General features: G+C 53.0%; 1 protein-coding gene across 4 annotated transcripts; it reads left to right on the forward strand.

Annotated features, from left to right (window-relative positions):
- The first annotated feature begins 643 nt into the window (after positions 1-643).
- ALAD (aminolevulinate dehydratase) lies at positions 644-26,271 on the forward strand. 4 transcript variants are annotated; one of them, XM_061580040.1, is made up of 12 exons: positions 644-872; positions 9,270-9,385; positions 11,033-11,083; positions 13,599-13,695; positions 14,682-14,817; positions 15,588-15,671; positions 16,222-16,310; positions 17,924-17,979; positions 19,147-19,234; positions 21,399-21,485; positions 23,864-23,993; positions 25,626-26,271. In XM_061580040.1, the coding sequence occupies exons 2-12, from the start codon at positions 9,273-9,275 to the stop codon at positions 25,688-25,690; spliced, it is 996 nt and encodes a 331-aa protein (XP_061436024.1). In that variant the 5' UTR covers positions 644-872; positions 9,270-9,272; the 3' UTR covers positions 25,691-26,271. The 4 variants fall into 4 exon arrangements, with proteins under 4 accessions (XP_061436024.1, XP_061436021.1, XP_061436023.1 ...); XM_061580037.1 differs by lacking the exon at positions 644-872 and adding an exon at positions 1,578-1,833; XM_061580039.1 differs by lacking the exon at positions 644-872 and adding an exon at positions 1,579-1,825.
- The last annotated feature ends 1,525 nt before the right edge of the window (positions 26,272-27,796 follow it).

Below are 27,796 nucleotides of genomic sequence, written 5' to 3' on the forward strand. Positions count from 1 at the left end.
GATTTAAAGCTTTCGTGACTGCAGGGATTCATATTCTTGGTTCTTTCGGTGAAGTCACGTAGAAGGGAAATAATAAAAAATATAAAACAATCAAATTTAACGAATATTTTTTTTTACTATTTTATTAACATAATACAACTTTTTTTATTATGAAAAAAAACATTTATTACTTCCCTTCTACGTGACTTTACCGAAAGAACCAAGAATATGAATCCCTGCAGTCACGAAAGCTTTAAATTGTCGTAAAGCAGTTATTGCTGCCGTAAAGTAAGTTGTAAAGCAGGTGTTGCTGCCGTAAAAGCAGTCTGGGCGTCGCGACAGTTATCGTAAAGTAGGTATTGTTGCCGTAAAGCAGGTTGTCGGAAAGCACGAATTGATACCGTAAAATAGGTTACCGTAAAGCAGGTGTTGTCGTAAAGCAGGTCTGCACGTCGCGAGGGCTGTCGTAAAGTAGGTATTGCTGTCGTTAAACAGGTCTATATGTCGTGAGGGTTGTCGTAAAGCAGGTTCACATGTCGCGACGATTGTCGTGAAGCAGGTTCACATGTCGCGACGATTGTCGTGAAGCAGGTTTGCACGTGATCTGGGGGCTGCTGAGCTCCCATTGGCTGCGGGGTGAGGCCCCGCCCACCGCCCATCTCCGGTGACGTCATCCGCCTGCGGCCCCCTTAAAGTTGAATTTGACTTCAAGTTCAGTCACAGGAGCTGCTGCTGCTACAGCTACATTAAAACTACTACGAAACTACAGCAGCTACAACTACTATACTGCAGCTACACTACCACTATACTACAGCTACTATACTGCAGCTATAATTACACTACAGCTATACTACAGCAGCTACCACTACACTTCTACAGCTACTATACTGCAGGTACAGCAGCTACTACTACACTACTACAGCTACTATACTCAAGCAACAGCAGCTACCACTACTACAGCAGCTACTATACTGCCGCAGCTACAGCTACACTACCACTACACTAGCACAGCTGCTCTACGGCAGCTACTACAGCTACAGCAGCTACTACAGCTACTATACTCAAGCAACAGCAGCTACCACTACACTACTACAGCTACTATACTGCAGCTACAGCAGCTACCACTACACTACTACAGCTACTATACAGCAGCTACCACTACACTACTACAGCTACTATACTGCAGCTACTACTACACTACTACAGCTACTATACTGCAGCTACTACTACACTACTACAGCTACTATACTGCAGCTACTACTACACTACTACAGCTACTATACTGCAGCTACAGCAGCTACTACTACACTACTACAGCTACTATACTGCAGCTACTACTACACTACTACAGCTACTATACTGCAGCTACTACTACACTACTACAGCTACTATACTGCAGCTACTACTACAGCTACTATACTGCAGCTACTACTACACTACTACAGCTACTATACTGCAGCTACTACTACACTACTACAGCTACTATACTGCAGCTACTACTACACTACTACAGCTACTATACTGCAGCTACTACTACACTACTACAGCTACTATACTGCAGCTACTACTCCACTACTACAGCTACTATACTGCAGCTACTACTACACTACTACAGCTACTATACTGCAGCTACTACTATACTACTACAGCTACTATACTGCAGCTACTACTACACTACTACAGCTACTATACTGCAGCTACTACTACACTACTACAGCTACTATACTGCAGCTACTACTACACTACTACAGCTACTATACTGCAGCTACTACTACACTACTACAGCTACTATACTGCAGCTACAGCAGCTACTACAGCTACACTACAGCAGCTACCACTGTACTAGGTGAGTGGGTAAGTAGGTGAGTGGGTGAGTAGGTGAGTGGGTGAGTAGGTGAGGGGGTGAGTAGGTGAGGGGGTGAGTAGGTGAGTGGGTGAGTAGGTGAGTGGTTGAGTAGGTGAGTGGTTGAGTAGGTGAGTGGGTGAGTAGGTGAGTGGTTGAGTAGGTGAGTGGTTGAGTAGGTGAATGGGTGAGTAGGTGAGGGGGTGAGTAGGTGAGTGGGTGAGTAGGTGAGTGGTTGAGTAGGTGAGTGGTTGAGTAGGTGAGTGGTTGAGTAGGTGAGTGGGTGAGTAGGTGAGTGGTTGAGTAGGTGAGTGGGTGAGTAGGTGAGTGGGTGAGTGGTTGAGAAGGTGAGTGGGTGAGTGGTTGAGAAGGTGAGTGGGTGAGTAGGTGAGTGGTTGAGTAGGTGAGTGGGTGAGTAGGTGAGTGGGTGAGTAGGTGAGTAGGTGAGGGGGTGAGTAGGTGAGGGGGTGAGTAGGTGAGTGGGTGAGTAGGTGAGTGTTTAGGTGAGTTGGTTAGCCAGTGTGTGAGTGAGCATATGAATGGGGGTGTGAGTATGCAGGTGAGTGAGCAGATGAGTGAGTTGTTATGTGAGTGGGTGAGTGTGCGTATGAATGGGTGTGTCAGTTCAGGTGAGTGTATTATAGTTATGCAAGTAGGTGAGTGATTTGGTGAGTCGGTGGGGTGAGTGAACAGGTGAGTGAGCAGGTGAGTGAGTGGTTATGTAAGTGGGTGAGTGATTTTGTGAGTGAGTTATGTAAGTGGGTGAGTGATTTGGTGAGTGAGTGAGTGGTTATGTATGTGGGTGAGTGAGTAGGTGGGTGGGTGAGTGAGTGGGTGAGTGAGTGAGTGGGTGAGTGAGTAGGTGGGTGGGTGAGTGAGTGGGTGGGTGAGTGAGTGGCTAGGTGAGTGAGTGAGTCAGTGAGTGAGTGGGTGGGTGAGTGAGTTGGTGGGTGAAGGATTTGGTGAGTGAGTAATTGAGTTGGTGGGTGAGTGAATTGGTGAGTGAGTGAGTGGTTACCTGAGTAGGTGAGTGACTGCGTGGGTGAGTGAGTAGGTGGGTGAGTGAGTTGGTGCGTGAAGGATTTGGTGAGTGAGTAGTTGAGGGGGTGAGTGAGTGGTTAACTGAGTAGGTGAGTGAGTGGGTGGCTAGGTGAGTGAGTGAGTGGGTGAGTGAGTTGGTGAGTGAAGGATTTGGTGAGTGAGTAATTGAGTTGGTGGGTGAGTGAATTGGTGAGTGAGTGAGTGGTTACCTGAGTAGGTGAGTGACTGCGTGGGTGAGTGAGTAGGTGGGTGAGTGAGTTGGTGCGTGAAGGATTTGGTGAGTGAGTAGTTGAGGGGGTGAGTGAGTGGTTAACTGAGTAGGTGAGGTAGTGGGTGGGTGAGTGAGTAGGTGAATGAGTAGGTGGGTGAGTGAGTTGGTGAGTGAGGGAATTGGTGAGTGAGTGGGTGGCTAGGTGAGTGAGTGGGTGGGTGAGTGAGTGAGTGGGTGAGTGAGTAGGTGGGTGGGTGAGTGAGTGGGTGGGTGAGTGGGTGAGTGAGTGGGTGGGTGAATGAGTGGGTGGGTGAGTGAGTAGGTGAATGAGTAGGTGAGTGGGTGGCTAGGTGAGTGAGTAGGTGAGTGGGTGGGTGGGTGAGTGAGTAGGTGAATGAGTAGGTGAATGAGTAGGTGAGTGAGTAGGTGAGTGAGTGGGTGGCGAGGTGAGTGAGTCGGTGAGTGAGTGGGTGGGTGAGTAAGTGGGTGGGTGAGTGAGTGAGTGGGTGAGTGAATTGGTGGGTGAGTGAGTGAGTGGGTGAGTGAGTGAGTGGGTGAGTGAGTGGATGAGTGAGTGGGTGGGTGAGTGAGTGGGTGGGTGAGTGAGTAGGTGAGTGAGTGGGTGGGTGAATGAGTAGGTGAGTGGGTGGCTGAGTAGGTGAATGAGTAGGTGAGTGAGTGAGTAGGTGAGTGAGTAGGTGAATGAGTAGGTGAGTGAGTAGGTGAGTGAGTGGGTGGCTAGGTGAGTGAGTAGGTGAGTGAGTGGGTGGCTAGGTGAGTGAGTGGGTGGGTGAGTGAGTGGGTGAGTGAGTCGGTGGGTGAGTGAATTGGTGAGTGACGAGGTGAGCGTCACAATGACATTTCTTTCACACACGGTGCATAATTACACAGCCAAAGATCCCCCGTGTAGCCTTAATAGACTGTTCGGGCAAGTGCTGTTAGCGAGTAGCAGCGCCTATGATTATTCTGTTGCGTGTAGTCACTCTAAGATGTTTCTTGTGCATGTTTTTGTTTGTTTTGTTGCACCCGAGTCAAGAGCCGCATGGCTCACAGGGTTATCTCCATATACATGATCTCCACATATATAAAAGAGAAAGTTGTGATTATGCGCGTCTGTTCAAAATGTTTAGCGTACTTCCCGACATGCAACAAACTTGAAATTTGACATGTGGGTACTGTCCAGACTGTACACCATGCAAACATTATAAAAATACACTTTTGTGTTTTTTTGGGTGGGGGAGCTCAATAATGCATTAATTTTTTTTGCACGGCAAGTGAGCTGTGACGTCACGTCTGTCACGTGACCCGCGCACGTGGAAGCGTGACGCGTTGTAGTGTAGCGGGTAGTGTAGTAGTGTAGTGGTTGTAGTGTAGCGGGTAGTGTAGTAGTGTAGTGGTTGTAGTGTAGCGGGTAGTGTAGTAGTGTAGTGGTTGTAGTGTAGCAGGTAGTGTAGTAGTGTAGTGGTTGTAGTGTAGCGGGTAGTGTAGTAGTGTAGTGGTTGTAGTGTAGCAGGTAGTGTAGTAGTGTAGTGGTTGTAGTGTAGCAGGTAGTGTTGTAGTGTAGCAGGTAGTGTAGTGGTTGTAGTGTAGCGGTTAGCGCTACGCCACGCTACGAACCCGGCGACCCGAGTTCGATTCCCGCTCACGGCCACCACCGGTGACGATTATATCAACCGCTCCTGGGCCTCCCCTAGGTCGACTCAGCCTCAAACGAGTAACTGGTGTGGTGTGTGAACAGGGGGTAGTAAAGCTCGTACCTAATGACTGAAACTGAAGAGACGCATGAGGGATGGTGCAGGCCAACACCACGCCCGGCCGTGATGTACCACCACCAGCGCATCACACCGTGAGCGTTCCGCCTGCCAGATAACGAAACCTTCCAGCAGTGTCGACAAGACGCCGGCTTCGGCTTTGCCGGCACTCATCAGCACTCATCAGCACTCATCAGCAAGCTTCAGCCCCCCACCAGCGGCTCACACCGTGAGCGTTCCGCCTGCCAGACAACGAACGAAACCTTCCAGCAGTGTCGAGAAGACGCCGGCTTCAGCTTTGCCAGCACTCATCAGCCACTCATCAGCCACTCATCAGCCACTCATTAGCCACTCATTAGCCACTCATCAGCACTCATCAGCACTCATCAGCAAGCTTCAGCCCCCCCGAAGTAACCGCCATCGTGACGACGTCGCTTGAAGGGACCCACTGTTCACGGATCGTCGTGGTGGTGTTGGTGTTGCACGTGGCCATTGTGAACCCACCGAGACTTTTCCCCGTCATAGGAATGTGGAATTTGCACCGCTTGCTCGGGGATATCGGCCTCGTGTGAACGAGCTGGGTGCATCGTAACAGGTGGCGGCGGTGGCTTAGGCCTTCATCCAGCAGTGGAGAGACCCTGGCCGGTGGTGGTGATGATGATGATGGTGATGATGATGATGGTGATGATGATGATGGTGATGATGATGATGGTGATGATGATGATGGTGATGATGATGGTGATGATGATGATGGTGATGATGATGGTGATGATGATGGTGATGATGATGATGGTGATGATGATGGTGATGATGGTGATGATGATGATGGTGATGATGATGGTGATGATGATGATGATGATGGTGATGATGATGATGATGTGATGATGGTGATGATGGTGATGATGATGATGATGGTGATGATGGTGATGATGATGGTGATGGTGATGATGGTGATGATGATGATGGTGATGATGATGATGATGGTGATGATGATGGTGATGATGATGATGGTGATGATGATGATGATGGTGATGATGATGATGGTGATGATGGTGATGATGATGGTGATGATGATGATGGTGATGATGATGGTGATGATGATGATGGTGATGATGATGGTGATGATGATGATGATGGTGATGATGATGGTGATGATGGTGATGATGATGATGGTGATGATGATGGTGATGATGATGGTGATGATGGTGATGATGGTGATGATGATGATGGTGATGATGGTGATGATGATGATGGTGATGATGTGATGATGGTGATGATGATGATGTGATGATGATGATGATGATGGTGATGATGATGATGATGGTGATGATGATGATGATGGTGATGGTGATGATGATGATGATGGTGATGATGATGGTGATGATGATGATGATGATGGTGATGATGATGATGATGGTGATGATGATGGTGATGATGATGATGGCACTAACATCGGGGGTGAGCGTGGGCGAGCAAGCGAGGTTGAGTAATTGTGGCAGTTGCTATGATTGCGACATTGTTGCTCGCCGGGTCCCATCAGATACGGAGTAATCACGCGCCAGGCGAGAGGAGAATTTTAATCCTGGATCTCAGCGGCGCTGGCTCGGCATCCCTGCCATGGCCATTGTGGACCGCCAGGACCCAGGGCTCGAACCCAGGGTCTCTGTGTGTCTGACATGGCCATTGTGAACCCACAGACCCAGGACCCAGGGCTCGAACCCAGGCTATCTGTGTCTCTGACACGGCCATTGTGAACCCACTGAGAGAGAGACCCAGACCCAGGGCTCGAACCCAGGGTCTCTGTGTGTCTGACACGGCCATCGTGAACCCACAGAGAGAGACACCCAGACCCAGGGCTTGAACCCAGGCTCTCAGTGTCTCTGACACGGCCATTGTGAACCCACAGAGAGAGAGACACCCAGACCCAGGGCTCGAACCCAGGGTCTCAGTGTCTCTGACACGGCCATTGTGAACCCACAGAGAGAGAGACACCCAGACCCAGGGCTCGAACCCAGGGTCTCAGTGTCTCTGACACGGCCATTGTGAACCCACAGAGAGAGAGACACCCAGACCCAGGGCTCGAACCCAGGGTCTCTGTGTCTCTGACACGGCCATCGTGAACTCACTGAGAGAGACACCCAGACCCAGGGCTCGAACCCAGGGTCTCAGTGTCTCTGACACGGCCATTGTGAACCCACAGAGAGAGAGACACCCAGACCCAGGGCTCGAACCCAGGGTCTCTGTGTCTCTGACACGGCCATTGTGAACCCACAGAGAGAGAGACACCCAGACCCAGGGCTCGAACCCAGGGTCTCTGTGTCTCTGACACGGCCATCGTGAACTCACTGAGAGAGACACCCAGACCCAGGGCTTGAACCCAGCGTGTTGGTGGTGCTGGATGAGAGTATTGGCACGAGGAGATAAGACAGAGATAGATAAGAGAGACACATGTAGATAAAGCAGGGGGGGGGAGGGAGATAGAGAGAGGGGGGGGGGGAGACGACTCCGCTTTCTCTGGCGCAACATCAGAGTTCGTGCGGTGAGCCGAAACGTCGCGGTTCTAAAGCGATGGCATCTCCTGACGGATCGTTCGTGAGTGGGACGCTCGTTTTTCTCGGGGGCTACCTGTGCTTGTGTGCGTGAGGCTCCTGCTGCTATAAATATCTGTAACATGATAAGCCACTAGCCTCGTTGAACTGCCATTTGTTGCGGCTAGGTCACTTGTGAAACAAGCTGCATAGCTCAGAGGTTTCTATAGCTGGTACAAAAAAATGTTGTTCAGTTTAGTCAGTTTAACACGTGCGAGGCTTTAGCGACCAATATTATTCATAATCTTCAACGTTTTTTGGGTTTAGATCACGTTATTTATAAATGTGTCGTAACCCTCCACCACCCGACACGGCCAATCAGCAAAAAAGTGTCACGTTGATGACTAAAGAAAAATAGTTCACTGCTTTAGCCCACCGGTGTGTTGAAGCGTGAAACCACAACATTTACAATGTTTGAGTTGTACGACGTTTCGCTGGTAATTGCATTTAGCATCATCGGCCAATTCGCCAGATGCAATTACCAGCGAAACGTCGTACTGAAAAACTGTAAATGTTGTGGTTTCACGCTTCAACACACCAGTGGGCTAAAGCAGTGAACTATTTTGTCTTTTGTCAACGTGACACTTTTTTAAATCCTTTATATTAAGTTCGCTTGCTTGCTTAGGACCGTGCAAATCTTTTGGGTCGTTTTTAACCCACTTCCCGTGATCCAATCGAGCTGACATTTTCCACACAGACTCGTTGTGCGTGACAATTTATTTTCGTGAAATTTTTTTTCCTAAATGTTACACTTTTTAGGACAAAAATATTATATTTAATTACCAATTGCTTAATGGTGCAATGCAATCATCTGACCCATAGGTGGCAGCCATCTCAAGCCAGAGGACGAGAGGACTCGAGCCGCCACGCATATAAAGGATTTATAGTGAAAAACTTTGTTTTTACGGGTTAATTTTTTACTGATTGGCCGTGTCGGGTGGTGGAGGGTTACGACACATTTATAAATAACGCGATCTAAACCCAAAAAACGTTGATTATGAATGAGTTAAATTTTATTTCTTATTGATTTGTTTACCTTTCCTATACGATTGTTTTCGTGTTGTTGGTTGTTGGAACTTTCTGACCCGCCCCGACTGGACGACTGCGAAAAAGAGCTTCATAGCTCATCGGATTTCTCTTCCAGGATCAACACAGATTCTGATTCTGTTCACACTTCGTCATCTCCCTGTGCGGTTGCGAGCCTCACCGTGTGCTCCTGCTGCTGCTCCTGCTGCTGCTGCTACTACTGCTGCTGCTCCTGCTGCTGCTCCTGCTGCTGCTGCTACTACTGCTACTGTTGCTACTGCTGCTACTACTGCTGCTGCTGCTCCTGCTGCTACTGTTGCTACTACTGCTGCTACTGCTGCTGCTGCTACTACTGCTACTGTTGCTACTGCTGCTACTACTGCTACTACTGCTACTACTGCTACTGTTGCTACTGCTGCTACTACTGCTGCTGCTGCTCCTGCTGCTACTGCTGCTACTGCTGCTACTACTGCTGCTGCTGCTACTACTGCTACTGTTGCTACTGCTGCTACTACTGCTACTACTGCTGCTGCTGCTCCTGCTGCTACTGCTGCTACTACTACTGCTGCATCTGCTGCTGCTGCTGCTGCTACTACTGCTGCTACTACTACTGCTGCATCTGCTGCTGCTGCTGCTGCTGCTACTACTACTACTGCTGCATCTGCTGCTGCTACTACTGCTACTGTTGCTACTGCTGCTACTACTGCTGCTGCTGCTCCTGCTGCTGCTCCTGCTACTGCTGCTACTACTGCTGCTGCTGCTGCTACTACTGCTGCTGCTGCTGCTGTATCTGCTGCTGCTGCTACTGCTGCTGCTTGCTCTGTGCTCAGGCGATGGACCCCCGTTCCCTGCTGCATGGGGGGTACCACCACGCGGTGCTGCGGCGCTGGCAGGGGAACGGCGCCGCCTTCAGCGCCGACAACCTGGTCTACCCACTCTTCGTCACGTGAGACGCACAGACAAAGGTCCCCCGGGCAGCCTCTGGACGGGCTGCAGGGGTTGGCAAGTGCCGTTAGCGAAGGGCAGCAGCAGCAGCAGCAGCGCCCTATGAAGGCCCAGAGATACACAGATACTCGCAGATATTCACAGATACTCGCAGATACACACAGAGACTCGCAGAGACTCACAGATACTCAGAGACTCAGAGACCCGCAGAGACCCGCAGAGACCCGCAGAGACTCACAGAGACCCGCAGAGACTCACAGAGACCCACAGAGACTCACAGAGACCCACAGAGACCCGCAGAGACTCACAGAGACTCACAGAGACCCACAGAGACCCACAGAGACCCACAGAGACCCACAGAGACTCGTAGAGACTCACAGATACTCACAGATACTCACAGATACTCGTAGAGACTCACAGATACTCACAGATACTCACAGAGACTCATTGGCTCGTAGAGACTCAGAGACCCGCAGAGACCCGCAGAACCCCACAGAGACCCACAGAGACCCACAGAGACCCACAGAGACCCACAGAGACTCAGAGACCCACAGAGACCCACAGAGACCCACAGAGACCCACAGAGACGCACAGAGACCCACAGAGACCCACAGAGACCCACAGAGACCCACAGAGACCCACAGAGACGCACAGAGACCCACAGAGACCCACAGAGACGCACAGAGACGCACAGAGACCCACAGAGACTCACAGAGACCCACAGAGACTCACAGAGATAGAGACTCACAGAGCCTCATAGGAGACTCACAGAAACTCAGAGATCCAGAGCCTCATAGGAGACTCGCAGATACTCACAGATACTCACAGAGACTCACATATACTCACAGAGACCCACAGAGACCCACAGAGACCAACAGAGACTCACAGAGATACACAGAGACCCACAGAGACCCACAGAGACCCACAGAGACCCACAGAGACTCACAGAGATACACAGAGACTCACAGAGCCTCATAGGAGACTCACAGAAACTCAGAGATACAGAGCCTCATAGGAGACTCACGTAGACTCACAGAGATTTCGAGCCTCAAAGAGAACTGGCTGAGAGAGACGCCCAGACCCAGGGCTCGAACCCAGGTGGTCACCTTGGGGCAGCACCACGCCCGGCCGCCTTTGTCTCCCCCCAGTGACGTTTTACTACACACCGTACCAGGTACTCCTCATTTGAGGCCGAGTTGACCTAGGGGAAGCCCAGGACCGGTTCAGATAATCATCACCGGTGTTGGCTGTGAGCGGGAATCGAACTCGGGTCGTAGCCGGGCTCGTAGCGTAGCGCGCTAACCGCTACACCACCGCTCCCCCTACACAAAGGTTCCCCGTGTAGCCTTCACGGGCTGTAGGGGCAAGTGCTGTTAGCGAGCGGCACCTACGAGGGCTGTGAGGGGTGGGTGGCTACCAGCACCACGCCCGGCCACCACCTTCAAGTCTCCCATGCTGAAGTGTTCACATCACACACGGTGCACACTTAGGGCTGAGTCGACCTAGGTGATGCCCAGGACCAGCTCTGATATCACTCAACAGCAGCGAGTCACACACACACATCTCGTGGTGCAGCGTTGATGTTGGCCGCTGATGTTGGCCACGAGTAGGAATCGAACTCGGGTTGTGATGTTTCTCTCTCCCGCAGGGATGATGCTGATGGGCTTGAGCCCATTGCAAGTTTACCTGGGCTGGCCAGGTCAGTGGAACACCTGTGTGTGTGTGTGTCTGTATGTGTGTTAGTGAGTCTGTGTTGGTGAATGTGTGTTAGTGTGTGTGTGTGTTAGTGTGTGTGTGTGTTAGTGAGTGTGTGTTGGTGAGTGTGTGTTAGTGTGTGTGTTAGTGAGGGTCTGTGTGTGTTAGTGTGTGTGTTAGTGTGTGTGTGTGTTAGTGTGTGTGTGTGTTAGTGAGGGTCTGTGTGTGTTATTGAGTGTGTCTGTGTGTGTTATTGAGTGTGTCTGTGTGTGTGTCTGTGTTTGTCTGTGTGTTTTAGTGAGTGTCTCTGTGTGTGTGTCTGTGTGTGTGTTAGTGAATGTGTGTTAGTGAGTGTGTGTGTTAGTGAGTGTGTGTGTGTTTGTGTGTGTTAGTGAGTGTGTGTTAGTGAGTGTGTGTTAGTGAGAGTGTGTGTGTGTGTCTGTATGTGTGTTAGTGAGTGTCTGTGTGTCTCTCTGTGTGTGTTAGTGAGTATGTCTGTGTGTGTGTGTGTCTGTGTTTGTGTGTGTTAGTGAGTGTGTCTGTGTGTGTTAGTGAGTGTGTCTGTGTGTGTTAGTGAGTGTGTCTCTGTGTGTGTCTCTGTGTGTGTGTCTGTGATATGTAGTAGCTACATATGTAGCTACTACATGTGTAGCTACACATGTAGTAGCTACAAATGTAGCTACGGGCCCCGCACTTTCAAGGCCCCCGCGCTAAACGCTATCAAGCTATCAATTCCGGTTCAGTGATCCTGCACTTGCTCTATTACTCTAGTACTATACCGCCTTCGACTTTTACGAACGACCGGTGTGTTTAAGGTTAGCGATTTGTCGTACTATCTGGCTGTATAGCAAATGAAAAAAAACACAATTACTTTACTGGGCAAGTAAAACATTTGTGTGTTTTAATATTTGAGGTTTTTTTTAAATTGAGGGCCCCTTTATAGCAACAAAAGCTACAGGCCCCGCACTCGCTTTATCCGGCACTGGTCAGAATGTCCATGCCCGGGAGACACTGGGTTCAAGTCCCCTGCAGTTGTGTGTGTGTCTGTGTGTGTGTGTCTGTGTGTGTCTGTGTGTGTCTGTGTGCGTGTCTGTGTGTGTGTCTGTGTGTGTCTGTGTGCGTGTGTGTGTGTGTGTCTGTGTGTGTGTGCCTGTGTGTGTGTCTGTGTGTGTCTGTGTGCGTGTCTGTGTGTGTCTGTGTGAGTGTGTCTGTGTGTGAGTGTGTCTGTGTGTGTGTGTCTGTGTGTGTGTGTCTGTGTGTGTCTGTGTGCGTGTCTGTGTGTGTGTCTGTGTGTGTGTGTCTGTGTGTGTGTCTGTGTGTCTGTGTGAGTGTGTGTGTGTACGTGTGTGTGTGTGTGTACGTGTGTGTGTGTGTCTGTGTGTGTCTCTGTGTGTGTATGTCTGTGTGTGTCTGTGTGTGTCTCTGTGTCTGTGTGTGTGTGAGTGTGTGTGTGTCTGTGTGTGTGTGTACGTGTGTGTGTGTGTGTGTCTGTGTGTGTCTCTGTGTGTGTGTGTCTGTGTGTGTGTGAGTGTGTGTGTGTGTGTACGTGTGTGTGTGTGTGTGTCTGTGTGTGTCTCTGTGTGTGTGTGTCTGTGTGTGTGTGTGTGTCTGTGTGTCTGTGTGTGTGTACGTGTGTGTGTGTGTCTGTGTGTGTCTCTGTGTGTGTGTGTCTGTGTGTGTGTGAGTGTGTGTGTGTCTGTGTGTGTGTGTGTACGTGTGTGTGTGTGTGTGTGTCTGTGTGTGTCTCTGTGTGTGTGTCTGTGTGTCTCTGTGTGTGTGTGTCTGTGTGTGTCTCTGTGTGTGTGTGTCTGTGTGTGTCTCTGTGTGTGTGTGTCTGTGTGTGTCTCTGTGTGTGTGTGTCTGTCTGTGACGATAATCCAACCCAGGCCATGCACCTCGTCTAGCTCGACTCAGCCTCAAACTGAGTGTCCCGGTGTCGGTGCGTCTGTGAAACACCGGGACGCCCACCCACCATCCACGCACCACCCACCCACCATCCACCCACCCCCCACCCACCCACCCACTCACCAACCCATCCACCACCCACCCACCCACCACCCACACATCCACCCACCCACCCACCATCCACCCACACACCCACACACCCACCCACACACACACCCACCACCCACCCACCCCACCACCCGCCACCCACTCACCCACCATCCACCCACCACCCACCCACCATCCACCATCCACCCACCCACCCACCCACCACCCACCATCCACCCACCACCCACACACCCACCCACCACCCACCCACCACCCACCCACCATCCACCCACCACGCACCCACCCACCACCCACCCCCCACCCACCCACTCACCCACTCACCCACCCACCACCACCCACCACCCACCCACCAACCCACCCACCCACCACCCACCCACCAACCCACCCACCAACCATCCACACACCCACCCACCAACCCACCCACGCCACGTGCCGCCCCCCGTGGGTTCTGCTCGCAAGCGTCTGAGCCGGCTGTGCGGGGTGGTGGGGGTCTTTGTCGTCGTCAGGTATGGAGTGAACAGGCTGGGGCCTGTGCTGGAACCCCTCATCAAGAACGGCCTCAAGGCCGTGCTCATATTCGGGGTCCCTGCCAAGCTCCCCAAGGTGACCGCCTGGGTTCGAGGCCTGGGTCTGGGTGTCTGTCTCTCTCAGTGGGTTCACAATGGCCGTGTCAGAGATACTGAGACCCTGGGTTCGAGCCCTGGGTCTGGGTGTCTCTCTCTCAGTGGGTTCTCTGTGAGTCTCTGTGAGTCTCTGTGTGTCTCTGTGAGTCTCTGTGTATCTCAGTGGGTTCTCTGTGTATCTCTGTGACTCTCTGTGTATCACTGTGAGTCTGTGAGTCTCTGTGTATCTCAGTGGGTTCTCTGTGTATCTCTGTGACTCTCTGTGTATCGATGTAAGTGTCTGTGAGTCTCTGTGAGTCTCCTACGAGACTCTGCATATCACTGTGAATATCTGTGTATCACTGTGAGTCTCTGAGTCTCTGTGAGTCTCTGTGATTCTCTGTGAGTCTCTGTGTATCTCTGTGTATCTCTGTGTGTCTTTGTGAGTCTCTGTGTGTCTCTGTGTGTCTCTGTGAGTCTCTGTGAGTCTCCTCTGAGACTGTGTATCTCTGAGTCTCTGTGTATCTCTATGTGTCTCTGTGTATCGCTGTGAGCCTCTGTGAGCCTCTGTGAGCCTCTGTGAGCCTCTGTGAGTCTCTGTGAGTCTCCTCTGAGACTCTGTGTATGTGCCCCGCCTGTGTCTGTGTGTGTGTGAAGGATGTGGGGAGCGGTGGTGCAGCGGTTAGCGCTACGCTGCGCTACGAACCCAACATCCCGAATTCAATTCCCGCTCACGGCCAACACCGGTGACGATTTATCTGGACCGGTACTGGGCTTCTCCTAGGTCGACTCGGCCTCAAACGAGTACCTGGGTGTGACGCATAAAAACATCGCCACTGGGGGAGACAAAGGCGGCCGGGCGTGGTGCCGACCACCCACCCCCTCGTGCGCCACAGCGCCGGCAGCCTTCGTAGATGTTGCTACTCGCTAACAGCACTTGCCCCGACAGTCTGTCACAGCCTCCGCCTTTGTCTTTGTCTCGTGAAGGACGCGAGAGGCTCCAGCGCCGACTGCCCGGCCTGCCCGGCCATCCTCGCCGCCCGTGCGCTCCGCGACCTCTTCCCGGGCCTGCTGGTGGCGTGCGACGTCTGCCTGTGCCCCTACACCAGCCACGGGCACTGCGGTAACGACGGGTTCCACGCCGCGCACGGAGTCGGCGGCGAACGCCATCGCTCTCCGTACACGCAGACGCAGCGGCGACGGCCGCCGCCATTAAGTGGCGGTGGCGTCACCGCGGCGACTGTGCCAGGCTAGGTGCACTTGGAGGTCACGATGTGGAGTGTGTGGAAGGCTCGCTGCGGGCAGGAGGACACGGGACAGATCCGTGTGGTGCCGTGGGTCGACTGACTGAGATGGCTGCCGTAATGCACCACCCGTGCCTCACACTGTGGCAACTCGCTGTGCTTTAGCCGCCCGGCGCTCCGCTCGTTGTTGTGAGCGTCGCTCCTCCGCCCCTCCGCTGTTGCCGGAGGGCGACTGCCTCCAACCGCCCGGTAGCCTCGGAGTGCACCTAGCCGGGCACTGCCCTGTAGCGTCCTTCACGAGTCTCCTCCTCATCCACAGAGGCCTCTATCACGCTGCTCCTCACGCTCCGTGACGTGTGTGTCGTGTGTCGTGTGCTGTGCGTGTGCCGTGTGTCGTGTGTCCGTGTCGTGTGTGGCGTGCCGTGCGCGTGCCGTGTGCGTGCCGTGTGCCGTGTGCCGTGTGCTGTGCGTGTGCCGTGTGCCGTGTGCCGTGTGCCGTGTGCCGTGTGCCGCGTGCCGTGTGCCGTGTGTCGTGTGCCGTGTGCCGCGTGCCGCGTGCCGTGTGCCGTGTGCCGTGTGCCGTGTGCCGTGTGTGCCGTGTGCCGTGTGCCGTGTGCGTGTCGTGTGCCGCGTGCGGTGCGTGACCTAGGCATCCTGCGAGCGGACGGGACTCTGGACAACGAAGCTTCGTGCCAGCGTCTGGCCGAGGTGGCGCTGGCTTACGCCAAAGCCGGTGAGTGTGGAGCCTCCGGCCCGCAGCGGCGCCTCCTTCACACGGGAGGCTCCTGACAAACGCGCACTCGCACGCTCTCACATGCTCACATGCTCACACGCACGCTTGCTCACACGCACGCATGCACGCAGCCCACACGCACGCATGCTCACACGCACGCTCGTTCACTCGCTCGCTCACACGCTCGCACGCTCACACACACGCACGCACAGACACACGCACAGACACACACGCACAGACACACACGCACAGACACACACGCACAGACACACACGCACAGACACACACAGACACACACGCACACAGACACACACACAGACACACACACAGACACACACACAGACACACACACAGACACACACACACAGACACACACACACAGACACACACACACAGACACACACACACAGACACACACACACAGACACACACACACACAGACACACACACGTGCTCACACATCGGCTCGACAAGCCGAGGCACGAGAGGAGGAGGAGGAAGTCGACGTGGTTGACGCCGTGCCGTGCCGCTGCTGGATGTTGTGAGCCAGGCTGCCAGGTGATCGCGCCGAGCGACATGATGGACGGCAGGATCGGAGCCATCAAGCGCATCCTCATCGACAACGGCTTGGCCAATCAGGTGCCGGAGCTCCGTCTAGCCCCACCCCTCACGCTGACACTCGGCACCACTCGAGCACTGGACCACAGCGCTTTGCACGAACACCGATGTTGGCACTCACTCATTCACTCATTTATTCACTCACCAACCAACCCACTCAATCACCCACCCACCCACTCACTCAATCACCCACCCACTAATTGACTCACTCACTCATCCACTCATTCATTCACTCACCAACCCACTCACTCATTCACTCACTCATTCACTCACTCATTTACTCACTTACTCATCCACTCATTCATTCACTCACCAACCCACTCATTCACTCACTCACCAACCCACTCACTCAATCACCCACCCAGTAATTGACTCACTCACTCATCCACTCATTCATTCACTCACCAACCCACTCATTCACTCACTCACCAACCCACTCACTCAATCACCCACCCAGTAATTGACTCACTCACTCATCCACTCATTCATTCACTCACCAACCCACTCATTCACTCACCAACCCACTCACTCATTCACTCACTCACCAACCCACTCACTCAATCACGCACCCAGTAATTGACTCACTCATCCACTCACTCACCAACCCACTCATTCACTCACTCACCCACTCATTCACTCACTCACCAACCCACTCACTCAATCACGCACCCACTAATTAACTCACTCACTCATCCACTCATTCATTCACTCACCAAACCACTCACTCATTCACCCACCCACTCACTCAATCACTCAATCACCCACCCACTAACTGACTCACTTATCCACTCATTCATTCACTCACCAACCCACTCATTCACTCACTCACCAACCCACTCACTCAATCACCCACCCAGTAATTGACTCACTCACTCATCCACTCATTCATTCACTCACCAACCCACTCACTCATTCACTCACTCATTCACTCACTCATTCACTCACTCATCTACTCATTCATTCACTCACCAACCCACTCACTCAATCACGCAGCCACTAATTGACTCGCTCACTCATCCACTCATTCATTCACTCACCAACCCACTCACTCATTCACTCACTCATTCACTCACTCATTCACTCACTCATCCACTCATTCATTCACTCACCAACCCACTCATTCTCTCACTCACCAACCCACTCACTCAATTACGCACCCACTAATTGACTCACTCATCCACTCACTCATTCACTCACCAACCCACTCATTCACTCACTCACCCACCCACTCATTCATTCACTCACCAACCCACTCACTCGCCCACCCACTAATTGACTCACTCACTCATCCACTCATTCATTCACTCACCAACCCACTCACTCGCCCGCCCACCAATTAACTCGCTCGCTCACCCTCTCAACTCACCCACTCAACTCACCCTTGCAAATGAGACTCATCCACGCTGACCTCCCAAGTGCTCACCCGGTGAGCGCCAAGTCCAGCTGCCTGGCCTCGGCGTTCAGCTCGTTTGCCGATTCAGGTCGCCGCAGTAACCTCTACGCAGCCAACTCACGGTTGCCATGGGAACTCCATCTGCGCAACCAACTCGCGGTTGCCATGGGAACTCCATCTGCGCGGTGCGGTACCCTGACCCCCCTCCCCCCGATTCCTGTCCCTGTCCATCCGACCGCAGGTCTCCATCATGAGCTACAGCGCAAAGTTCGCTTCCTGTTTCTACGGCCCGTTCCGGTGAGTGGTGCATTGTGGGTAGATTGCAGCAGGGCCAGTTTACCCACTCGCCCGCTCGCTCATTCGCCCACTCACCCACTCACTCACTCACCCCACTCACCCACTCAGTCACCTACTCACTCATCCACCCACTCACCCACACACTCACTCACCCACTCACTCGCGCACTCAGTCACTAACCCACTCACTCATCCACCCACTCATCCACCCACTCACCCACCCACTTACACCCACAAGACAGACATAATTGGCAGCAGCAGGATCTTCGTGTCCACCCGACACTTTGCCGGTGGGCATTGCACAGACGAGAGGCCGGTGTGTGTGTGTGTGAGAGAGACAATGACGATGGTGGTGGTGGTGGTGATAATGACGGTGAGTGCGCGTGCGCCCGTGCGCGTCAGGGCCTCGATCAGCCGCATTCTGAACGAGCATTCTGAACGATCCCCGTCCGCTCAGAGTGGACGCTAACGATCTGTGGTGGTCTCCGGCCACTCAGAGTGGACGCTAACGATCTGTGGTGGTCTCTGGCCACTCAGAGTGGACGCTAACCTTGAACTGTTAGTTTACTATGCCAGGTTAAGGGTCCACTGAGCTGAGTAGCTCTTTTTCAGTAGCGACCTGCCCATCACAAATGACAGCTCAACGAAAGTGGATTATTATCATCATCATCATCACCATCGCGTGGAAATCTATAGCAGCAGCCGCCAAACACTCTGAAACGCGTGGCGTCGATTCTAAACGTGGAGGGAAAAAACGGAGGACCTGGAGAAAAATCCACGCCGCCACGGGGAGAGAGACACGCAAACTCCAAATCTACAGCTGCAGCAGGCATCGTCAGGGTTGGGATCGAACCCACGCCCTCATGCGTACCAGGCGAGGTAGTTAACATCTCCTAGCCATCGTGATGATGATGAGAGAGAGACGCAAACTCCAAATAGACAGCAGCAGGCATCGTCAGGGTCGGGATCGAACCCACGCCCTCCTGCGTACCAAGCGAGGTAGTCAACATCTCTTAGCCACCGTGATGATGATAGAGACACACAAACTCCAAATATGCAGCAGGCGTCGTCAGGGACGGGATCGAACCCACGCCCTCCTGCGCACCAGGCGAGGTAGTCAACATCCCCTGGCCACCGTTGACGCTAACGATCCCTCGCGGTCTTCCAGGGACGCTGCAAAGTCGGCGCCGGCGTTTGGAGACCGCAAGTGCTACCAGCTTCCTCCCGGGGCCAGGGGCCTCGCCCTGCGGGCCGTGGTGAGACACAAAGACAAAGGCTCCCCCCCCCCCCCCCCCACACGGCGTAGCCTCTAGCACGCCGTCGGGGCAAGTGCTGTTAGCGAGCAGCAGCAGCGGTGCCGGTGAGGGCCGGCACGGCGCACGAAGAGTTGGTGGGTGGCCAGCGTCGCGCCCGCCCGCCCGACCACCTTTGTCTCCCCCGGCGGCGATGCTTCCTACGCGTGCACCGCGCCGGGTACCCTCGGTCGAGGCCGAGTCGAACCCGGGGCAGCGGTCGGCAAAGCGAAAATAACGAGAAGAGAATTTATATAATCCGGCAGTGGGACAGCTGGGACAGCTGGATTATGTTTTTTTCCGCCTGAGGACGACCGCTTGTGTTGCGATCGAAACGTCGTCGATTTAATTTAATTTAAAACCCACGTGACTTCACCGAAAAAAAAACTAAGAGTAAGAGAATTAACGTTTTCGAATTTGGCGAAGCCAACCTCTCACAATGAGCCGCAACGCGATGTGAATACGGAAGACGGACGGGCCGGCGGTGGTGATGGCGGTGGCGGTGGTGGCGGTGGCGGTGGTGGTGGTAGTAGTAGTGGTGGCGGTGGCGGCGGTGGTGGCGGTGGCGGCGGCGGTGGTGGCGGTGGTAGCGGTGGTGGTGGTAGCGGCGGTGGTGGCGGTGGTGGTGGTGGAGGTGGTGGTGGTAGCGGTGGCGGTGGTGGTGGTGGTGGTGGCGGTGGTGGTGGTAGTAGTAGTGGTGGTGGCGGTGGCGGCGGTGGTGGCGGTGGCGGCGGCGGTGGTGGCGGTGGTAGCGGTGGTGATGGTAGCGGCGGTGGTGGCGGTGGAGGTGGTGGTGGTAGCGGTGGCGGTGGTGGTGGTGGCGGCGGTGGTGGCAGTGGTGGTGGTGGCGGCGGTGGTGGCGGTGGCGGCCGTGGGCGGGAATTGAACTTGGGCCATGGCTGGGTTCGTAGCGCAGCGCGCTATCCACTGCGCCACCGTTCCCCGTAGCGGCGCGTGGTCTGGCAAGAGGCACCATGCCGGCCACCTTGTCTCCCCCGTGAATCCCGGCGACCAGAGTTCCATTCCCCGCTCACAGTGGCGACGGTTGGAACCGGTGCCAGGGCAACGGCTAAGTCGACTCAGCCTCAAATGAGTACCCGGTGCGGTGTGTAGTAAACATCGCCGCTGGGGAGACAAAGGCGGCCGGGCGTGGTGCTGGCCACCCACCCCCTCGTGTGCCGTGCCGGCCTTCATAGGTGCTCGCTAACAGCACTTGCCCCTACAGTGTGTGCGTGTGTACGTGACGTGTGTGCGTGTGTGCGTGACGTGTTTGCGTGTGTGTACGTGACGTGTGTGTGTACGCATCGTGTGTGTGTGTACGTGACGTGTGTACGTGGTGTGTGTGTGTGTACGTGACGTGTGTGTGTACGTGTGTACGCATCGTGTGTGTGTGTACACGTGACGTGTGTGTCCGTGTCGTGCCGCCATGTGGCAGGAGCGTGACGTGTGTGTGTGTACGTGACGTGTGTGTACGTGCCGCCGTGTGGCAGAAGCGTGACGTGTGTATACGTGACGTGTGTACGTGTGTGTACACGTGACGTGTGTGGCAGGAGCGTGACGTGTGTGTGTGTGTGACGTGTGTGTGTGTGTCCGTGCCATGTGTGGCAGGAGCGTGACGTGTGTGTGTGTGTACGTGACATGTGTGTGTGTACTCTGTGTGTGTGTGTGTGACGTGTGTGTGTACGTGACGTGTGTGTGTGTGTACGTGTGTGTGTGACGTGTGTGTGTGTACTCTGTGTGTGTACGTGACGTGTGTGTGTGACGTGTGTGTGTGTACGTGACGTGTGTGTGTACGTGCCGTGTGTGTGTGTGTACGTGTGTGTGTGACGTGTGTGTGTGTACTCTGTGTGTGTGTGACGTGTGTGTGTGACGTGTGTGTGTGTACGTGACGTGTGTGTGTACGTGCCGTGTGTGTGTGACGTGTGTGTGTGTACTCTGTGTGTGTGTGACGTGTGTGTGTGACGTGTGTGTGTGTACGTGACGTGTGTGTGTACGTGCCGTGTGTGTGTGTGTACGTGTGTGTGTGACGTGTGTGTGTGACGTGTGTGTGTGTACTCTGTGTGTGTGTGTACGTGTGTGTGTGACGTGTGTGTGTGTACTCTGTGTGTGTCCGTGCCGTGTGTGGCAGGAGCGTGACTTGTGTGAAGGGGCCGACGTGGTGATGGTGAAGCCCGGCCTGCCGTACATCGACATCGTCCGGGAGGTCAAGGACAAGGTGTGTGTACTGTGTGTGTACTGTGTGTGTACTGTGTGTGTACTGTGTGTACTCTGTGTGTACTGTGTGTGTGTACTGTGTGTGTGTACTGTGTGTGTACTGTGTGTGTACTGTGTGTGTACTGTGTGTGTACTGTGTGTGTGTACTGTGTGTGTACTGTGTGTGTACTGTGTGTGTACTGTGGTGTGTACTGTGTGTGTGTACTGTGTGTACTGTGTGTACTGTGTGTGTACTGTGTGTACCTGTGTGTACTGTGTGTACTCTGTGTGTACTGTGTGTGTGTACTGTGTGTGTACTGTGTGTGTGTGTGTACTGTGTGTGTACTGTGTGTGTGTACTGTGTGTGTGTACTGTGTGTGTGTACTGTGTGTGTACTGTGTGTGTGTACTGTGTGTACTCTGTGTGTACTGTGTGTGTACTGTGTGTACTGTGTGTACTGTGTGTGTGTACTGTGTGTGTGTACTGTGTGTACTGTGTGTACTCTGTGTGTACTGTGTGTGTGTACTGTGTGTGTGTACTGTGTGTGTACTGTGTGTGTGTGTGTACTGTGTGTGTGTACTGTGTGTGTGTACTGTGTGTGTACTCTGTGTGTACTCTGTGTGTACTGTGTGTACTGTGTGTGTGTACTGTGTGTGTGTACTGTGTGTACTGTGTGTGTGTACTGTGTGTACTGTGTGTGTACTGTGTGTACTCTGTGTGTACTGTGTGTGTGCTGTGTGTGTACTGTGTGTGTGTACTGTGTGTGTGTACTGTGTGTGTACTGTGTGTGTGTACTGTGTGTACTCTGTGTGTACTGTGTGTACTGTGTGTACTGTGTGTGTGTACTGTGTGTGTGTACTGTGTGTACTGTGTGTGTGTACTGTGTGTGTACTGTGTGTGTACTGTGTGTGTGTACTGTGTGTGTGTGTACTGTGTGTGTGTGTACTGTGTGTGTACTGTGTGTGTGTGTACTGTGTGTGTGTACTGTGTGTGTGTACTGTGTGTGTGTACTGTGTGTGTGAGTACTGTGTGTGTGAGTACTGTGTGAGTACTGTGTGTGTGAGTACTGTGTGTGTACTGTGTGTGTGTGTACTGTGTGTGTGTACTGTGTGTGTGAGTACTGTGTGTGTACTGTGTGTGTGTGTAGAGGTGATACGCGCTGGGATGGGGGATCGTATGCCAGCGAGTAATGATTGGCTGTGTATGTGGCGACGCGCGCTGACGGTGGAGGATCAGGGGTCAGCGCGGGGTCGTGGGTTACGGGGTAATGATTGGCTGTGGGCCGGTGACGCGCTGAGAGGGAGTGACCGGGTGGCAGCGCGGTGTGATTGGCGGAGTAGCGTTAACACGCGCTGGGGAAAACGGATCGTAGAGAGAGTGCGTCGTGATTGGTTCACTAAGGAGCGATGCTCACGTCGACGTACGCATCAGCTCCGTCTCTCGTGAGCAGGGGCTATAAAAGGGGATGCACACAGGCGTGAGGGCAGTGTGTAACCAGCGAAGAATGAAGACGGGGATGAAGACCTAGGGCCCTGCGGTACCTAGTCCCGCTGTCCTAACGGGACCGGGACTCTGTGTAACCCAGAGGCGAGTGTAGTGTGTGTAGCCATAGGCATAAGGTCTACACGAGCCGAATGCATTGTGTGTAGCCAGGGACATAGGGTCTACACGAGTCGAGTGTATTGTGTAGCCAGAGGCATAGGGTCTACACGAGTGAAGGGTATCGTGTGTAGCCAGAGGCCTAGAGTTTACACGAGATTAGTGGAGTGTGAAGTCGGAAGAAAGGAGACCACACGTTGTATTTTGACGCGTAAAGATTTAATAAAAAGTGTGTTCCCGACAAGAAGTTCCTGCCGTCAATTCCCATACTTCATGTGTACTGTGTGTGTGTGTACTGTGTGTGTGTGTGTACTGTGTGTGTGTAATCTGTATGTGTACTGTGTGTACTCTGTGTGTGTGTGCTGTGTGTGTGTACTGTGTGTACTGTGTGTGTACTGTGTGTGTGTGTACTCTGTATGTGTACTGTGTGTACTCTGTGTGTGTGCTGTGTGTGTGTGTACTGTGTGTACTGTGTGTGTGTACTGTGTGTGTGTACTCTGTATGTGTACTGTGTGTACTGTGTGTGTGTACTGTGTGTGTGTACTCTGTGTGTGTGTGTGTGTACTGTGTGTGTGTACTCTGTGTGTGTGTATTGTGTGTGTGTACTCTGTGTACTGTGTGTGTGTATGCTGTGTGTGTGTACTGTGTGTGTGTACTCTGTGTGTGTGTACTCTGTGTGTGTGTACGTACTCTGTGTGTGTGTACGTACTCTGTGTGTGTGTACGTACTCTGTGTGTGTGTACACTGTGTGTGTGTGCTGCGTGTGTGCGTGCGTGCTGCGTGTGTGCGTGCTGCGTGCAGTACCCGCACACGCCGCTGGCGGTGTACCACGTGTCGGGAGAGTTTGCCATGCTGCACCACGCGGCCTCGCACGGAGCCTTCCAGCTGCGCTCCGCAGTCATGGAGGCGCTCACCTGCCTGTCGCGTGCCGGTGAGGAGCCAGGGGGAGCCTGGGGGGGGGGGGTGAGCGAGAGTGGGGGTGAGTGAGCGAGTGAGTGAGCGAGTGGGGGTGAGTGAGCGAGTGAGAGCGAGTGAGGGTGAGTCGGGGTGAGTGAGATTGAGTCGGGGTGAGTGAGCGAGTGGGGGAGAGTGAGTCAGGGTGAGTGAGTGAGTCAGGGTGAGTGAGAGTGAGTGAGCGAGTGGGGGTGAGCGGGTGAGTGAATCGGGGTGAATGAGGAGCAGTGGTGTCGTGGCTAGCGTGCCACACTTTGAATCCGGTGAGTCGGGGTGAGTGAGTCAGGGTGGGCGAGCGAGAGTGGGGGTGAGTGAGCGAGTGGGGGTGAGTGGGGGTGAGCGAGCTAGAGTGGGGGTGAGCGAGCGGGGGTGAGCGAGTGAGTGAGGGTGAGTGAAATTGAGTCGGGGTGAGTGAATGAGTGGGGGTGAGTGAGTTAGGGTGAGTGAGTCAGGGAGAGCGAGTGAGTGAGAGCGAGCGAGTGAGGATGAGTGGGGAGCAGTGGTGTCGTGGCTAGCGCGCCTCACTTTGAATCGGGTGGCCCGGGTTCGATTCTCACTCCCGGCCAAACACCAGCGACGGTTATCTGAGCCGGTCCTGGGCCTACCACTACGTCGGCTCAGCCTCAAAAGAGCCACCGGGTTACGGTGCGAACACATCCGCCTGCCGCTGCGTCCTCCGTAGGCGCCGCTGGTGCGCTAACGGCACTTGCCCCGGCAACGTCCTGCTGGAGGCTACGCGGGGGATCTTTATCTTTGGCTGTGCTGCAGAGTTTGGTGGTACATGTTGTTTACGCCGTTTATTGTGAAAATTCGGTCACAGTTCCTATGATCGCTGTTTTCATTGCTTTTATGGCTTTATTTTGGTGATTTTCGAAAAGTTTTTCGGTTTGGCCATGTTTGTGTTGTTGTAGTACGGAGTTAGACTGACGGCCTTAATCTAAGTTGTCTTGTGGTTGTTGTTGTTGTTGTTTGACTTGCATCCCAATGGGATTTTTGCACACAGCGTTGGTGTACGATGCTTTTTCTGCAATATTTTGCTGTCTTTTCTTGGATTTTCTGTTTGCACATAGCAGAGGTTGCAAACGGGTTTTGATTCCTTACCCGTACCCGGCCGCACCAGGGTCGCAAACGGGTACCCGTACCCGGCTGGGTACGGGTAGCCAGGTACGGGTACGAGTACCCGATTGCGACCTCTGGGATGAAGCCATGTTGCAGGCGCGGGTGGGTTGATTCTCGTAACTTGAATTGTTAGAAGAGTCAAGACGTTGGGAAATGAGTGACAAACGGTGACTCACCGGTGACTCACGGCCTACCCGTACCCGTACCCGGCCTCACCAGGGTCGCAAACGGCTACCCGTACCCGGCCGGGTTACGGGTAGCCGGGTATCGGGTAGGGTACGGGTATCGGGTACCCGGTTGCGACCTCTGGCACATAGTCACTTTAAGATGTTTTCTTGTTTCAGTTTTTCTGTTTGTTGCGGTTGCACCCGATTCAAGAGCCGAATGGCTCACAGGGCTATGTACCTAACGCATGAAACTTGAAACGTACGGTGCGAAAGAAGTGCGACTTTGTAATTTAGTAAACAATTTTTTTGTGTCGTGTCCGCAGGTGCCGACATCATCATCACGTACTTCGTGCCCCAGCTGCTGGACTGGCTGCGTGAGGAGGCGTAGAAGGAGGAGAGGCGGCCACCGTGAACTCGCCCCGCGGGATTGGGACCGTCCATAAATGACGTCACGCACCTGGGGGGGGGGAGGGGGGCGGGGTCAGACATTTGTGACGATGTGTGACGTGGAGAGGGAGGCTTGTGTTGCCTCCGAAACGTCGTGATTTTTATTTTATTTTACTTTAATTAATTGGAATTTTTTACCTACATGGTGACTTTACCGAAAAACCTAAGAATATGAATCCTTGCAGTCACGAAAGTTTCAAATCTAGAAAGTCGGAGGTGGGGTTTGAGAAATGTGACGTCTTACATCAAAATGCGCAACTTTAAATAAATGAATATAGACAACACGTTCTACTTAATTAAATGGACTTTTTAATAAATGTTTTCTCCTGCAACATCAGAGTGCAGCGCTACATTAAATACGCACTACAATGACAATAGTTTAAAGCGATTTGAAGCATTTCGATTTAAAGCTTTCGTGACTGCAGGGATTCATCTTCTTGGTTCTTTCGGTAAAGTCACGTAGAAGGGAAGTAATAAAATAATAAAAATAAAACATAATAAAATAATTCTCACGACGTTTCGGCAGGACGGCTGCTTGCGTTGTGGCCGAAACGTCGTGAGAATTATTTTATTATGTTTTAATTTTTATTATTTTATTACTTCCCTTCTACGTGACTTTACCGAAAGAACCAAGAAGATTTGAAGCATGTTTTTTTTTTGGGGGGGGGGGGGGCAGAGTTTTGTGACGTCATTTGAGGGGGGGGGGGGGGTCAAAAATGGTCCAAAATTGCGTGACGTCATTTATGGACGGCCCCATTCCTCATCTAGCAGCGGAATGATGATGGCTCATGGTGGTGGTGGTGACTCGGGGAGGTCTTCATGCAGTCGTGGATTGATCGTGGTCGATTAATGTCACGTGGTGCATGACCGAGTTCAAACTTGACTCTGTTCTATCGTAGACACTAACAGGTTATCTAGCAGGGCTCACCTATTTACTCTAATGTTTAATCTGCACTAATTACTCACGTTTTGTTTGATTATCCTCACGAATTGCAAGGAAACTGAAAAATGTATCGGAAACTGAATATTGAAATAAAAACTTATCAATCTGAAGAGGCCGTAGTCACGTGACGCTTGATTGAAATGGGCTTTTTTCTGGCCGAGTGGATCTAGAGTTTGGCCAGCCTGCATAGGGAATTTTAAATGTTACCGAGAGCCAATCAGCGGCGAGGGGCGTGGTCAATCTGACTTGTCAACCAATCAGCGTTAAGTGGGTGGAGCTTTAACTTCCCCCCGCCCACTAAAAGGGGGGGGGTGGCTAAAGATTGCCACGCCCACTGGCCCCCTCCAGCCAATCAGCGTTAAGTGGGTGGAGCTTCAATGCTTTCCCCCGCCCACTAAGAGGGGGGTGGCTAAAGATTGCCACGCCCACTGGCCCCCTCCAACCAATCAGTGTTAAGTGGGTGGAGCTTCAATACTTTCCCCGCCCACTAAAAGGGGGGGTGTGGATAAAAATACCACGCCCACTGGCCCCCTCTAGCCAATCAGCGTTAAGTGGGTGGAGCTTTAACTCCCCCCGCCCACTAAAAGGGGGGGTGGCTAAAGATTGCCACGCCCACTGGTCTCCTCCAACCAATCAGCGTTAAGTGGGTGGAGCTTTAACTTTCCCCGCCCATTGGTCCCCTCCGGCCAATCAGCCGCCGCAATTATTTGAAAGAGAAATAATAACACCGTGACCTTACAAGGAGCATTATAATTGACGTTCCCGACAATGGGCCCTTATAACACACGGGATGGGCTATTGACTGAACAAAATATATTTACATTGTATAGAAAGTTATATTATACTGTGCATTTTTGTTGTAACGTTGGTGGATGTTATTTTATTATTATTATTTAAACGCAGCCCTCACACCGCCCCCCCCCCCGTGAACCTCCAGTGGCGGGAACTTAAACCGACTGACTGCCCCGCCCCATCTGGGTCCCTCTCATCCAATCACAGCGGCAGAGGGCCGGGGGGGGCGGGGCCAGGGGTAAGGCAACCCCCACCCCACGCGCTCGTTTCCCGCGTCTCGTTTCCTCACCCCCCCCCGCCTCGGCAACACCG

The sequence above is a fragment of the Lethenteron reissneri genome, chromosome 71, assembly GCF_015708825.2.
Source record: "Lethenteron reissneri isolate LAM-NWPU_2019-01 chromosome 71, ASM1570882v1, whole genome shotgun sequence".
In the NCBI taxonomy this organism is placed as follows: domain Eukaryota; kingdom Metazoa; phylum Chordata; class Hyperoartia; order Petromyzontiformes; family Petromyzontidae; genus Lethenteron; species Lethenteron reissneri.